At 42.5% G+C, this 16,930-nt stretch overlaps 1 protein-coding gene across 1 annotated transcript in view; it reads right to left on the bottom strand.

Annotated features, from left to right (window-relative positions):
- The window catches only part of LOC134474476 (zinc finger protein 709-like), a gene marked incomplete at its 5' end in the record, with an annotated part of 57,507 nt that extends 41,541 nt beyond the window's left edge, over nucleotides 1-15,966 (bottom strand). Inside the window, one exon of the mRNA XM_063242646.1 lies at nucleotides 15,228-15,966. Within this exon, the coding sequence (XP_063098716.1) occupies nucleotides 15,228-15,966 (739 nt within the window). The remainder of the gene's footprint in view (nucleotides 1-15,227) is intronic.
- Between the last annotated feature and the right edge of the window lie 964 nt (nucleotides 15,967-16,930).

Here is a 16,930-nt window from a genome sequence, read left to right as displayed (position 1 = left end):
CTGGTGATAGTTGGCCTTCATAGATGGCTGGCTCAAAAGAGTGAACAAGGAACATGCTACACTGCTTTCCCAGGGCTAGTGGCCCCAGCATCAGGGCCCCGTGTCAGGGAACCACGTGGGAACATATGGAGAGGATGGTTCACTTGGTCCAGATGCTTCAGGAAGCTCAACTGGAAACACCCAGCTGTCAGCAGCTCAGGCCAGGACTCATTGGCACACAAGAGGTGCCCAGAGGCACCCAGAGACAAGAGGAAATGCAGAACACACATCCCTAGGCTCAACCACCAGCCACTCAGAGACAATGAGTCCAGGACTAGTTCAGATACAGGGAAGTTAAGTTCTCACCTGAGCAGCCCCATGAGACTTGGCCCCCTGTGTATTCAAGTCCTGGCCATGTGCAAGCGCCTCAGTCTCAGTTTACAACACTGAACTGTGGGGTGCTGAGTGGATCCAGAGTGCAGGGTCACTGAAGATGTAAAGGGGACTCCATGGCAAGGGATTAGCTGTGGCCTTGGCCCCATGCAGACCTGCTAAGGTTGCTGTCCTGATTCCCAGGGATGACCTTCCACCCACCTCACTGACACACACACATGGGGAAAACTGTTCTATTCTTTGGAAAGGAGATTGGAGAGTCACTCTACGGGTTTCCAGGTATGCTCAGGGTAGGAATTCTTAGGAATGGCAAAGTGTCCACGGCCCACAGGTATCACTGGAAAGTGGGTGGGTGTCATCAAGCCAAAATACACATGAAGACACCCTGTGTGAAGACACTTTTCTGAGTATTGTCCATGATCTTGTAAGGAGAAAAGGTGCAACCAACGCCCTTTTGAGTTTTGATGTTCTTTGAAGGCCACAGCGTCAGAATTGGCAGCAGAACAGATATTGTTCACCTCAAGGAAGTCTTTCTGTGACCAAGGCCAAACTTATAAGTGGTTACAGACCAAGTAAGGAGGAGTTCTACAGAGACCAAGAAAACTGGGCAAATCTTTGCTTGACCTAGACACTGCAGAAAGTCGGGATAGACATTGATGACTCCCCACTTCTCAGATATTCATGGAGCACCAGCCCTGAGCCCTTGAGTGCAAAGACATGGCAGATATCAGTCTTTGCCTTTGTTGAGCTGACCTGCAGTGGGGAAGGGCAGGGAGAAACTGTCATGCTTCCCTAAAGAAGGGAGTGGTGTCATACCCATAAGCAAGTACTGCCTCCAACGGAGCATTCTGTCAGCCTCTCAGGGATCCCAAGGCCCGCACTGCCACTCTGTAGGTGGGAGAGGGTGGGAGTAGACACTGAACTTGCTGGGCTAGAGACCCATGTGCCTCTCCCGAAGGTAACCTGTATAGGTAATGTTAGAAGAGAGGCCAGACCTCTCGCTTTGCTACCTCCCTGTTTGCTCCAGGTCCGCATCTCCTGTCCTTGAATCCTCACTGGAGCTGAACTCCAAGGTGGCTTCCCAGGCTAAGCTTCTCATGGACCAGCTTGAGCCTCCTAAGTCCCTGGTGCCTGAGTAACAGGGTAAGGAGCCCTGGGATGTGGGTTGTGACTTTGAGAGGAGGAATGTGCTAGGGAACTCAGCAATGTGCCCAGATGATGGGAGACACAGGAACATGATCACCTCAGCCGTCAATGTGGGGATGCAGTTTAGGAGGCTTTTATGGGGCTGTATTCATGCACACAGCTGCCTCTGACAGGCAGTGGGAAGGTTTGGCCCTGAGAAGTCCCTGGAAAGTCAGTGATGTTTCCTTCCCCTGCAACAGCAGAGGCAATTCCAGTGCATTCTGAATTTGCACCCGCAGTGCTCATGCCAGCTCCACCTACAGCTCCCTCACCAGCTGTGGCCTCACAGCAAGAGCAGGCACATCTTTTCCTTTCTTCACCAGCTGTAGAGCTAGGTCTCCTGGTGGCTCCCCAGCAGGAGTCATCTTTTGACCTCTACCTGTCGGCAGTTCTTGACCCACACCTGCCATTCCCCTCTCTTCCAGATTTACATATCATTCTATTTATTATTATTCTATTCTGGAATGCGAGTGATAGAATTATTGTAAATGAAATTTAAGGGTTTATTCTTGTTTCAGTTGACGTGTTGGTATGATTTAGTGCATTCTCCATATTGTTAAACCTTCACCAGTGTCCTCTTGCAGAACATTTTCATCAACTCACTACGCAAATATATTTTCTTTTATTTTCCTTCCTACTATATCCCGGCCACCACACCTATGTCCTTGTAATTTACCTTTCCTACCTTTTCCACATCACAGCAGTTGTGTTTCTCCTCTGCCTTACCCTGCTGTAAGTAACTGTTTATTCTCGCCTTGTCTGAGAAGGGAAAATCCAGACAGATTGCATTAATTTGTCATGCATGCATTCATGGACTCTTGGCGGGGCATTGTAAAAGAATTCAGGAATTCTTTGTAATTCTTAAGATTCTTTGTTTTATTAATTATGTTCCTGGCTTTATAGTCATATACACATCAAAACTGCTCCATGTTTAATTACATGTAGGTCATTTCATATCCATTTCATATGAAAGTGACTAACACCCTTTCTTTTGTTACAGAGCAGCACCATGGGAGTGTCACACCCATGTTTATTCTTTACATATTTCCAATGATAAATTATTAATTTTAATTTTTGAGTGCTTAACATGAAAACAATCAGAAAAGTAAAGTATTGTAGTTGTAATACAATCATTAAAATGTGAGGCACTGTGTGTTCCAAGGAAAATCTATAACCCTGTATAGAAAGTGCAGTGTCACAGGCAGCATGTCCATTGAATTCCCTTGTGGTTTATCTCCATGCAATGTCATGAATATGGCTGCCTATGTCCTCTTCTCTGGACAGAGTAAATTTACAGAAAGTCAGTCTAAGCATGTCAACACCTATAAGTTTTAGTTCTTACCCAGTAGTTCAAAGAACAAAACACATGAACGGGCTGTGAAGAATGGGCTGTGTTCATAAGAAAAGAAACATAATGGTCAACGAGGCAAACAAGCTGGAGAAATGAGCACTGGGAAACAGCAGAGGCATCAAGTCCCAGGTAGTAAAAACCAGCCCAGAACTCGAATCCACTAGGCTCCTGGCCAGGCTGGGGTAGATGGTGGGGACCCAAGAGCTCTCCATGACTCCTCAGGCCTGGGGTGCGGTCTTCAATCACAGATCTGCTGTGTCATGGTGTAAACCCCTGCAGCCTTCACAGAGGCCAGCTGATTGGTTGCTCCAAGCTATAAATGCTCCAGGCTGAAGTTATTCCCCCAAGTCCTGGCTGCACTTTGCTGCCATTGGGGCTGGGCAGCAGGAGAGGTTAGGTCACTGATTCAGCAGCCACTAGGTTTCCCAGAAAGAAATAGCTGAGCACGTGGGTGCCCCAGTATGAGCTAAGGTGTAGGTCCTGAATTAGATGGATGATAGAAAGTTTTCCCATGGTCTTTGAACCAAGTAGGCCTATAATGTGTCACAGGCTTGGGGCAAGGCATCAGTGACAGTGAGTGGTGAGTTCTAAGTCCAGGCCTTGCCCTGCCCAAAGGACTGCATGTGACAATGACAATGTGAGGTAACCCAAAGATGATGGCCTTAGTAGGGATGGTATCAAATTACAGTCATGTGTAGATAGGGGCAGTGCCCAGGTGAAGAGAACCCCATGTGTCCCTCTAGTGTCTCACACCCAAGCATGCTAGAATCTCTACAGTAAAGGGCTATGTGTGTTATTCCATTCCCAATGGACATTTCAGAACCAGTGCCCAGAGAGGGACAATGCCAGTCCCAAGGCACAGGACATGGGCAGAGTAAAGAGGATGGGGGAGAAGTCCAAAAGAGAAAAACCTCTTAGCACAAGACCCATCCCTCTCCCATAGGCATTAGAAAAGCAGCCCCCAAGCTCCTGGGACCTGAGCCTAAACATATGGGACTGATTTCAAGCAGCATCCCAAGGGATATACACACAAATCCACACACACACACACACACACACACACACACACACACACACATACACACAATCACATATGAATACACAGTGTTTCCATGGGCACCCACTGGGTAGCTCAAAGGAAAAGTGATATGATTCATTCAATCTACATGCTTCAAATTCTCACCTTATTCCTGGGCTGAACTAGGCTGGCACCAACACAGAACAGGACAATATGTCACTGGCCACCCAGAAGCTGGAAGGCTGGAGGAGAGGGACAAATCACTGCAGAATGTAGTGGAAGAGAAGACCCAGAGCTATATCCCAATAAAGCAAGGGCACACAGAGGTCAAGGTCACTACATGGGGGCATCTGAACAGCCTCACTGAGATGGAACTGATGCCTAAACCTGAGACATGCAGGCCCTAATGTTGTACAGAGTTGAGTTTGTGTGGCAGAATAGAGGACCAACCATTTAGAGATTCAAAGTCAATTTTTTTTTAGTCAAGAAAGACATGAGAAGGGGGAACAGAAGGCCTGGTGAGAATAAGGGAGGGGAGGAGTGGCCGAGGGACAGGGGTGGGGGCAGAACCTCACATCTGCTGTAGCGCACCAGTGACCACTGATGATTGCATGGCTGCAAACTTAGGTACAACATGTAAACTTCCGTTCTCTCAGGATCTATGGGTCAGGAATTCATGAGGCGCTGCTGCAGGATCCACCATAGTTTCTCCTGACCAGGCTGCAGGCTCAGCGCAAACACTGCTGTGGCAGAATCTGTTCTCAGGCTCTCTCTCTTGCTAACAGGCAGGAACTCAGTTAGGATGGAGGTCTGATGTCTCCTCTGTCTGTTAACCTTTTTCTCTCCAAAGAGTCAGCCTCTCCTCAGGGAAAATGCAGAGATAGTCAGAGATTTAGAGAGGAAGACAGAATGAAACAAAGAGGAAGGAAGGAAGAACAGAGGAGGGAGAGAGCAGGAGGTTGGTCACAGTCATTTTATGTGTGAACCTTGATAGTCACATCCCATTACATCTGCCATGTTGTTTTATTAAGAACAAGTAAGGAATTGGGGAGAGAGCTCAAGACAGAGCACTTGCGTACCATGCCTGAGGACCTGGGCTCAATTTCACTCTGGCTAATACAAACCAGAACAAACCACTCTCAAGGAATAAGCTACTCAGGAGGTGGCCATCAGAAGGTGAGCTGTCAGCAGTTGAGCACCCTTGCCATGGGTGTGGTGACTCACACAGGTGTGAATGCAGGCACAGTGCTGGTAGATTTTGAGGGTGCATCTGCATCCATAGTGCTTGCTTAGCCTGTGTGAAGTCCTGACTTGAGGCCACAACACCAATACATAGAAGAAATTGAGATGCTTAGGGAACATAATGATGGCTGATCTAATGAACTTCTGCCCCCTCATGATGCCACCAGGGAAACATGTCCAGGAGGTGAGTGTGATCTCCACCACCATACAGCAGGAACCAGGCCTGTGTGCACTGTGTTCACCTCCCTTCCACCCCTTCATGGAAGTGACCTCTAATTCTGTATACTGTGTACACATGACACCAGCCCACAAGCTTTAAAAGTGTCATCTCTCACCTCTGATGATGTCCCTAGGAAGCAGATGCCATAGTTCTGGGGGACACACTGGAAAGGAACTGAGAGGCATTGTGTCTTGTCTAAGTCGACAAGGGAAGTAGGAAGGAGGAGTTGGGTCTAAAACTAGGTCTGCTCAGACTGGGCACCTTGGATTCATTGTGGTTTTTCCTTTCCCATGGGAAAGCTTTGCCTCTTGCCAAGGATCCATCACTTGGGTGGAGCTGTTGTCTTCACTCTGAAGGACACTGGGCAGTCATTCCATGTGCTTCCATGGTATCCAGAGCAAGAATCTCTGGGTGATGCCAGATGACCCAGTTCCACACAGATATCAGGGAGGGAGCTGGTGGGTGCCTTAAATCAACAGTGTACCAGGCACTGACCATGATTCAATGACCAGAGCAGATGCAAACAATGGTCTCTTGTGCTTCCATATTATGAAGGCCACACAGTCACCCTGGAGAACTGACCAGGTACTACCCACCTTACTGTGAGTGTCCCTAATTCTTGGCCTCTGTACACATGGACATAGAATAGGGGAAGGGGAGACCCGTGAAGGCACACAGAATGGGGTGATGCATCCATATATGAACTGAAGGTGGAGGAAAGGCAGGCAGGAAGCACTCCCACTATCCACTCACTTTTCAGATAGTTATAGAGCAGCACCCTGTTGAGCACCCATGATTAAAGTTACACTGCAGACTCCACCCTCTTTCTCACAGAGGCAATATGCCACAAGGGTGGAAAAGGGAGTTGCATTTCACGCTTCCTGAAGAGTGGAGGACAGGTGGTCACAGCACTGTCCAGGGAACTCTGTCAGCAAGTGAGGGCTGATTATGGTTAGTGCACAGGATACACTGGGAGGGCAGTTTGGGAGGGAGGCCAGACCTGTAGTGCCGCTTACAACTGTCTTCCTCAGGAGTCAGAGTTTCCTTTCGTGGCTCCTGGCAGGTGCTGCTGAGAAAGGTGGGACAACCAGCCCAACCAAATCTGATTGAGTTGGGCCAAGCCTAGCTCACTGAAAATCAGAACTACAGTGAGAATGAATTGGCCTGGGTCTGTTGGTTTCTGAGGAGGTCATGGGACACTTTAGAGGGAGAAAGACTGTCAGACTTGGGGCCTCCTGCAACACAGAGGCATGCAGAAGTGAGTGGAGTGAGGCAAAATAGGAAGGTTTCCTGTGGTGCATTAGTACACAGAGCTGTCCCTGACAGGCCCTGGGAGGCTATGGGGCTTGCAAGGAGCAAGGACATTTGGGGAATTTCTAAGGCAGGGCTTGTACCGGACTGAGCGCAAGGTCTCCTTATAGATCTTGTGCCAGCCTCACCTCCAATGACCTCACCAGCTCTGAGATCAACCTGAAAATCAAGGTCAGATACCCAGTCTGGTGGAATTCCAAGGCAGGTCTGTCACTGGCTCCATGGCAGGTGTCCTCAGCTCCACTTAGAGCTCAAGTCTTGCAAAGTACCGGCCCTTCATTTCCCCTTCACTTTGCCTCTTCTATTTTTCTCAGTTTTCATTTCTACTCTTAAATCTATAGTTCTTTGAAACATTAAATTCTAAGATAATTTAATTTTAAGTTAAGATTTCATTAGTTTCCACATGTTCAGTTGAGTCACAGGTAAGCACATTGTCAATTGGCACAATCTAAATCTGTACATCTGTATAGATCCAGCTTTCTGCTCAGTATTGGACCCATCTATACCCCTGGTCTCTCCTGCTAGTCCCCACCCACTGCTGACCTTTCTCTCACTGTGATTTACTTACCTGGGTTTTTCATATCAGTGCATCAGATTCTGTTTGGACAAACATTCCTGGAGGAGGCTGGATGCTATTGCTGTTTGACAGAAGAGAAAACCACAGATAGACAAAGTCTATAGGGAAAATGTAGAGACCAATGTGTATGTACTCATCTTTTCATGTCGGAAAATGTTTTCCATGATTTCAGTGATATAAAGGGAACTACAAAGGGCTGATTAATTGCATTTGAAAAATGACAATAATGCAAACATCACAACAGAAAACCTTTCTTTACAACCAGTAGTCAGATAGATGGTTTTTATTACAAGTATGAAAGAGGTCTCATGAGTCCATTTTGTGAGGGAAATGATAAATTCTTCTAACTCAAAGGGAATCACCAGGGCCAACAAGCACACACAACACTGAGCCTCCTAAACCTGATACATGCAGGCACACATCCCTGAAATGTGCTGTTTCCCCAACCAATGACACATTTTAAGGCAGATGCTGAACAACAATGGGAAAGACATGGGGGGCAGAGCACAGCCCAATCTCGTAGCTCCCATCCAAGCTCTAAACAGCCTTCCCTAGAACTCCTAGGACTAAGAATAGAGTTTTCTGCCACACAGAATGTTGCACAAATATTCAAGAGTTTGACTCACATTAATCTTTGAAGCAGGAATGAACTGGGACCCTTGCTAGCCTCCACGTAGAGTGTCCACAGGGGAGTTGTCTGGATGATGCTGTTCACTGCAGCTGGGGGGAACCTTGCCCTGGCCCCAGGGCCACAGAGCTTCAGGGTTAAGGATGACAAACTCATGGCATGACAATGTTTTCCCTGGGCCAGTCAGTGCACTGGGAATCTCCTTAGCAATCCAGTGCCTCCCAAAGCCAGGGACAGCACTGGGAAAGGGCATTTGGATGCCTGGGTGGTCAGGTGAGGGGCAGCCCTGCCTGACACAGCTGTACAAAGTGTGTCCCTCTGGAGCTAAACCTCCCGCAGATCCTATTTATTGCCTTCATCAGGTCTGGCAGCAAGGATGTCACACTGAAGCACAGCAACACACTTGAAGTGTACTCAAACTAAATCGTTTAGCTTCCCTTCAAGAAATGACTGAAAATGCACAAGTCTGGAAAATCAAGTCTGAGAACACCACTCTGCGTTTTGTATAAATAAACTGATCCTTTACAAGACATGATGGTAATGACCCTTGGTGGGTCTGCTATGGCAGAGATGTAGACTCTCAGGAATAAAGGGTTTGTAACTGCAATAGAAAAATTGCAAATAAATGATGCATGTGCAAGACTTTCTGTTTGTATTGCACTGAAGGAAGGGGGATCGAGGCAGTAACCTAGATTTACTGAAGTGCCTCAGTAAACCCAGGGCACAATCCACCACATGATTCCCTCACCCAATTATGAAAGCTCAGCAGCTTGGTTCCCACTTGTTACTGCTGTTGATTGACAATTTTGAGGTGTTTGTATCTGTGACAGCCATCTCTGCCTCTCTTAGCTTCTGTCCCCAGACTATGTGTAGATCAGACTATGTGTTTAAAAAGTTCCATCATGATTTCAGGACCAGTGGCAGCCTCTCATGTACTGGAAATAATTCTTCAAGTTTGGCCATAAGAAACCTGATACAATGTGCTTGAGAGGAATTGAGATTGTGTGATATACATGCAGGAAACTCATTTTGTCTGTGCCTGACTCAGCTGCTACTAAAGCCCATATTCTTGAGGGGAAAAGATATGAGTCGGAGTGTTGGAAGGCACAGTAACATCCCCAAGTTCAGTTTCTGCTTTGCTTCACTCATTCTACTAAGCTGCAGAATGGATTCTGAGTGTTCAAACACATCGGGTGTGAACTGCAGCAAAAATCTGTAAAAACTTCAGTTAACTGGGGTGTGAAAAGACAAGGAAAGTTTTTTGGCAAAACACACCTCTAAATAAGTATTTGAAGCATCAAAGAAACCAAGAAGAAGACAAATATGAAGAGGAAGAGGAAGAAGAAGAAGAAGAAGAAGAAGAAGTAGAAGAAGAAGAAGAAGAAGAAGAAGAAGAAGAAGAAGAAGAAGAAGAAGAAGAAGAAGAAGAAGAAGAAGAAGAAGAAGAAATAGTAGGAGCAGGTGGAGGAGGAGGAGGAGGAGGAGGAAAAGAAAGAAAAACAAAAATAATGCCAATGTGTGGGGTTTTGTCTCCAATGCCTCAGCTTCACTTAGAAAGGAAAGGATCAAAATTTGCAGAATAGAAGGGTCACTGTGGAAAACGGACTTAGTGCCAAGGCACTGATGGGGTGTCTGGCCCACTATAAATGTCTAATCCATAGCAGAGCCTGGAGCCTGGTGAAGGCTGAGGCCTGGACCCAGAAGTTGAGGCCCCTGGGGCTGAGGTGGCAGAGTATTTGGTGCACCCTCATGGCTCTGCCTTATTGGGCCTGCAGGGCTGCACCATGGATGCAGTGGTGGAAGTGTGTGTAATTCAGGAGGTGCTGAGCTCTTCTGCATGCTGCACACTCCCTGCTTGGCCTCAGCACAGGAAGATTCAAGTCCTCCTTGCTGGAAAAAGAGACTCTGAAGAAGATTCTAGGTGTCCTCTACCAGACACAGATGAGCACAGTGACTTCTCAGGTAGGGAGGGCAGGACACCCACCACAGCAGGATTTGCATGGCTTCATGTGTTGGGGGTTTAAAAGTTAGTCATGAATGATGTGTTGCCTTTCTGAATAAAAAGACTCCTTATTTTATATAATTATAAAGTGAAGCTTTAATGTTCTTCTATATGCGTATCCTACATTACATATAAAAGAATATTAAGTCATCCAAATCCACTAACCTATTCAAGAAAATACCAACTATTTATTCTTAAGTGAATTGAACAGAAGAGAAGAAATATTGAGTGGAACACTATAAATAATGCAATGGAAAATAAAATAGAACAACCATAAAGGCATCCCTCCCAGGATGAGAGGTCTGCCATTGACCAGCTCCTCTCTCCTGTCCTCACCTGCTGTGCAGGCCTGTGTCTCTTCACTGCTGGGTGGAGAGCCAGGACACAAACTCTCTTCAATCTCAGGAAAGATCAGGGACATGGCCTAGGACATGGCCCTCTTTCAGCATTTTCAGTGGCTGTAATTTATAATTAACACAGCAGCTGTGCTGTGGAACATTCATGGTTTCTAACAGTCCACATCTTAACGGATTAAGAAGAGAATGCACTGTCTGTCAATCTCATTTTTATAATGACTGTTAGAAGTGGAATTTCCAGGTTAAATATATATAAGATTAATTTGAGGATCTCAGATTTTTCACCTGAAACCTCAGCATAGAGTTAGAGCCTGGTAGAGGAAGACTGAGTCTGCTCAGATCTATGTGGAGATCTAAAGTCAGAGAGATGGTCCAGGCAGCGGTGTAGGACACCATGGCTTAAAACGGCCTGGTGCAGGCCTCCTCATCCATCAGTAAGTTCTCAGGAAAGCATCACACACTGTACGCTGCACAGGAGAGAGCTGGAATGGTTCCAGAGCTCTTCCCTACATGCCTGAGGCCCCCTCTCTCACTCAGGGGAGCTCTGTATGAGGTCAGTCTGTTACAGAGCCCAACTTGACTGAATGTTTTCCACCCAGGTGCAGATCTGAACTGCCACATATGGACTCACCATAGTTATGGAGCATGACAGGTGTTTACAGGGAGCAGGTCAGGAGATGGGGACACTGCAGGCAGGTCAGTGTATGAAGCCTTAAATAAGAGACCAGGCCCTCACCAGCCCCAGTTTCCTCCAGCATTAACCAAACCCTGCAAGAGTGTGCATTAAAAACTGTGTAACTGAAAGGAGTTACTCACAAAATTATATATTATAGAGATAGTTTGAAGATACAATGTAAATGGAAGCATTCATAAGTAAAATGAGATGTGACCCTTAATGGATATGTGGTGTCCATTGATGTCCCCAGCCACATGCATCAGAAGGAAACAGTCTGATGAACAGAGCAATAAGGAGCACAGGCAATGTGTAAAAATCACAGCTTCTTAATAACAACAACAAAGCTGGGATACAAAAAGTGCACTGGTGAATTTTATCCAGTATATAATAAAGAATAAATACTGATTTTTTTCAGTTCTTTGATGAAGTTGAAGAAAAACACACCACCAACTTCTTTTAAGTGACAAAGTTAAAGTTATCCTGAGAATGAAGCCAGACAATAATGTGTTAAAAATAATATAAATGAAAACACTCTGTTGGCTAATTTTCCTACCAAACATAAACAAAAGTGTTCAGCTAAATGTTTGCAATGTTATCTCACCAGCATATTCAAAATTAACCAACATGATCAACACTGGACTCAATCTCAGTGGTGCAAGAATGGTCCCTCTCTAACAAACTGTTTCCACTGGTTTTAACATGTTGTATCTTACTATATTTTACTATATGTGATAGTATAAAGAAAAATTTTATAGGCAAGGAGATAATATAGAAACCATTGTTCGTTTTCTGTTAACTGGTTCTAAATACCCTGTAATTCTTTCATTCTGTTGAATGGCTTCACACTGTCTTGATATGTTTGATGCTATCATATACCAAGTTATACTCAAATAATTCAAGGAATGAGGCACTATGGTGACTACTATTATGTTAGATTATCTGGGAGTGAAACACAATTATGCTTAAATTGTTCCATTCTGACCAGTGTTGTTCTATTACAATATCCTCTTTTATCTCAATCTCCACCCTTTTTTTAAATTAAACTTTTTTATTTTTTTCAATTAAGGGAAAACTAAATTTAAAAATAGCGGGATATATTATAGTAACTATTAGTTTTCCTATTAACCTGATTTGAACCCCAGTATTGCTCTCCACATCTTGTTCTGTCTGATTTTACTATATTCTATTTTGTTTGATAATATCAAGTTTGAGCGTATAGACAACCACTTTGAAGGCCATAAGATTTATTATGATAGCCCATTATAGTTTGACTATTATCTTCTTTTGAAGTCTTGCAAGGTTTCCAGTGTAGAGTTTTTTGGTCTTGTTCTGTACGGTTTTGATCAATTCTATTTACCTGATGATATAGCAACTCTTTTTAAAAATAGCAAGAGGCACCATGGTAACCATTTTTGATCATATTTTTGCATCATGTACTATGCCCATCCTTCTTTTCTAACTGTCTCTGTTTTATTTAGTCATGTTAGGATTTATTCTCTTCAAAAAAATGTAATAAGAACTGTGGGAGTAAAAAAACTCAAAACGTGTAAATGTTATTGTAAAAAAGAGAGGAAAGGAAGGTGGTCTAAGGGATATAACTGCATGCTTGAGTGTGTAGGATGGAAAATCATATTACTGAGCTTTTGTTGGATCACTGAACAGAACCTTCTGCAATCTCACTGTATGAATGTCCACTTTATATGCTTTAATTTTATAATTTGGACAACTGTTTCTAAGATGACTGAAAGGGTTTTGGCCCAGATAGGACATTGTAGCCAGGAAAGCCACAACCGGAAGCAGGAAGCCCCATCTCCCCTGGCCCTAGGAAGTTACCTGTGATGCCATCTTCCCACCCATGGAAGTTTACATAGGGCGCCAAATCTAAGACCAATGGACTACCTGTGTATCCCTAATGCCCGCCTTAGGTTCCACCCCAAACCAAGCCTATTTACAGGCCCCCATGCCACGTGTCCGCCGGAGAGATCACTGGACGCCAGCGGTGGGGGTGCCTGTCATCTCTCTCTGTGTTCTCAGAATAAAGGCCACTTTTTATTTTATATTTCTCATCTTTTGTTAATATTTTTCATCTTTTGGAAATAACCCTAGCAATGACAATATGTAACCTATTAACTAGTGATTACTTACTGTATTTTTTCTTGAAATTCTGTATTACTTGTACCCTTTTACTGCTTTGTTTTTTATTTCCTTTCTTCTCTTTAATTAAACAAATAATCAAACCTGGAATGGATATCTTTTATTTATTTATTTATTTATTTGACTCTGGAGATCAAACTCATGACCTCATACTTGCCAGGCAGGTGCCTTAAGCCACTGAGCTAAATCCCCAGCCCACCAATGGATATCTTTTACACCTTGACATCTTCAGAGTAGTTGCCTCTGCTCTTGAACTTGATACCAGCAAGCATATCAAATGTGAATAAAATCAGTCAAGGCCAAATAACATTGAAACAATCCAGCTTCAAAGAAGATCAGTCATAGAAGACAATGTAAGTAATATAGGGATTCAGTTTTAGTTAATAGGAAATTAAGGATAATTACCATGGTATAACCTGATATTTTTGGGTTATCTCTCTGTGCCCTCAAATCTAATATGAGTAGACAGAACAGAACAAAATATAACCAAACTATACAGAGCAACAAGACTACTGTAGCTTTTAAATCCTGATACAATTTTAACTATGTCCTCTGCCTTCTTTTTTTAGGCAATTCCTCACCTTTCTCCTTCTCAGGATACTATTATTCACTGTTCAGAGTGATATTAGTCTAGTCTCTTATGTTCCATTTCAGCATACATAAAGATAAAGACAGCTACTACAAAGACCATGACAGACATTATGGTAGTCATTATCGACTTCCCCCAAATCAGTCTTGAAGATCAAAAAAGATTGCATCATCCTGTAATTATTTGATTAGTTCTATAGTATTCAGTATATATTCAATGTGTGTGAGGATGGGAACAACTATTTGGAAAAAAACTAGAGACAGTAAAATAGACAGTGAACATTTCCAGTGGACTTACTTTGAAATCTGTGTTTCCTTAACTTGTTTCCTTATGAACTGTTTTGCTCTGTTTTGCTATGTTTAATCTTACCCACTTTAAGAAAAAAAGTGTGTAGGACAGATAGGCATATTAGTAACTTTTTGGTGGATCATTGAGGTGAACCATGACAGTGTCATTATTTGAATATCACTTTGTATGCTTTAAATTTGTAACTTGAACAACTACTTCTAAGATGACAATATAATACTAATCAACTAGTGATTTCTTATTGTTTATTTTTCTGAAATTCTGTATTATTTCTACACTTTTTTTTCTCTTTAAATAAACAACATTACAATTCAGAAAATACAAAATTTAACTTCTAAAGACAAAATATTAAGTATGGAGGCACTATCCATACTTGAAAGTGAAAAGCCCATTTCAGTTTAGCATGTTTAATTACAAGATGTCATGTTGAAGCTCAAAAACATCTAGATTAATAAATCTAGAGAGGTACAAGTGATTAACTGAAAACCATACAACATGTGCACCAAAGGAGAGCCCCACCACAGATTTGTCATTTCTGGAATATTTGTGAAGAAATATTGACATCTAACTTCTGTATCGATTATTTCTTCAGGTCTCCTTGGGATTTTTAAAGTAAACTTAGATCTAAACTGTCTGAACAGTGATGCTTTTTCTATGTATTTAACAAGAAACATGGATTGCTATATTTCTCACATTGGTAATCCACATATCATCTCTGCCTAGTGAGCTCTTTCAGATATGTAACAATGATCAAGTATGTGGAGAGTATTCCCATAACACATAGGATTTATCTCTTGTGTGAGTTTTTTTCATGTATTTCACTTACAATCTGGCTGCTGAAAGTGTCTCCACTTGCTTACATAGCAAGTGGTTCTTCCCAGTGTGAATTCTTTCATGTGTTTTGCAATGACTATATGCAGTAAAAGCTTTTCCACATTGTTATACACATAGGCTTTCTCACCAGTGTGAAGTCATAGATGTATTTTACAAAATCCATGTGTGGTGAAAGCTTTCCCACATTCTTCACATACACACAGGGTTTCCCAACCATGCAAATTTTATAATGTATTGGACAATGAGCATTTCTGCAGAAACCTTTCCCACATTCCTAACATATGTAAGTTTTCTGCCCAGTGTGAAGATTTTCATGCATTATGCAATATATACCTCTGCTGAAACCATTCTCATGATGCCTATATACACTGGTTTTATATTGAATGTAAACTTTCATGTTTCTTACAATCTCCCTGTGTTTTAAAAGCTTTCCCACATTGCTTACACACATATGGTTTCTCTCCAGTGTGAATTCTTTCATGAACCTTACAATGTGTACTTGTGTTAAAAGCTTTCCCACATTGCTTACATACATATGGTTTCTCTCCGGTGTGAATTCTTTCATGTTCCTTACAATGTCCAGGTCTGGTAAAAGCTTTCCCACATTGCTTACATACATAGGGTTTCTCTCCAGTGTGAATTCTTTCATGAACCTTATAATGTGCACGTGTGTTAAAAGCTTTCCCACATTGCTTACATGCATATAGATTCTCTCCAGTGTGAATTCTTTCATGTTCCTTACAACGATCAGGTCTGGTAAAAGCTTTCCCACATTGCTTACATACATAAGGTTTCTCTCCAGTGTGAATTCTTTCATGAACCTTACAATTTGCACATGTGTTAAAAGCTTTCCCACATTGCTTACATATGTAGGGTTTCTCTCCAGTGTGAATTCTTTCATGTTGCTTACAGTATCCCCATGTGTTAAAAGCTTTCCCACATTGCTTACATACATATGGTTTCTCTCCAGTGTGAATTCTTTCATGTTTCTTACAACATCCAGGTCTGGTAAAAGCTTTCCCACATTCCTTACATAGATAGGGTTTCTCTCCAGTGTGAATTCTTTCATGATTCTTACAATCTCCCTGTGTTTTAAAAGCTTTCCCACATTGCTTACATACATATGGTTTCTCTCCAGTGTGAATTCTTTCATGAACCTTATAACTTGCACGTATGTTAAAAGCTTTCCCACATTGCTTACATACATATGGTTTATCTCCAGTGTGAATTCTTTCATGTTGCTTACAATATTCAGGTCTGGTAAAAGCTTTCCCACATTGCTTACATACATATGGTTTCTCTCCAGTGTGAATTCTTTCATGTGCCTTACAAAGTCCAGGTCTGGTAAAAGCTTTCCCACATTGCTTACATACATAGGGTTTCTCTCCACTGCAATATTTTTCATGGATCTGAACATTGTGGTCTGTTTCTGTTTCTTTCACATTCACATTACCTTCTGCATTACAAAGAAATACTTCTTTACACTGCTTCCAAGGTGTATGTCCATAAGATTTCCCTAGCTTGTCATTTCTGGAAAGAAAAAATCACATATAGGATTTATAACCATATTACTAAGCTTTTTTTGAGAGTTGAACAAAACTGTTTGCAGTCGCATTGTTTGAATCCCCACTTGATATGTTTCACTTTTGTATTTCATGACTATTTCAATTATCAGCATTCGTAATCATCATTTTGCTATTTGTTACTGTTTTTTTTTCACTTTGAATGCAGTATTATTTCTACTTATTTTGTCTTATTTAATCTTTCCTTATATTAAATTTAAAAAAAGAAAAATTCACTGTGAAATTGGTCTCCGTTTAATGACTGCATTAATATCAAGTTCTGTTTTTAATGCCTGCTAAGAAATTCTGACCAAGAAGCAACAGAATGGCCTTGTAAGATATGTTGAAAACAACCATTCCCAAAAGACTGGTACACATTTGGAAATCTTAAAAGTTGGTACTTTGAAATGCATAATCTTTACCTTCACTTTGGGAATGGGTACATATATGTATCACATGCACATTATTCTCATATGTTTCCCCATCACAATCTTCCTTCTGTCCTTAACTTGTAGTTCCCTTTTCCATCTGGTCAGTCTTACTTTTC

The sequence above is a fragment of the Cavia porcellus genome, unplaced genomic scaffold (assembly GCF_034190915.1).
Source record: "Cavia porcellus strain 051 isolate PalLab524CR breed Dunkin Hartley unplaced genomic scaffold, mCavPor4.1 scaffold_32, whole genome shotgun sequence".
In the NCBI taxonomy this organism is placed as follows: Eukaryota; Metazoa; Chordata; class Mammalia; order Rodentia; family Caviidae; genus Cavia; species Cavia porcellus.
The sequence above is the reverse complement of the archived record's forward strand: the minus strand, read 5'-3'. Positions and strand labels throughout refer to the sequence as shown.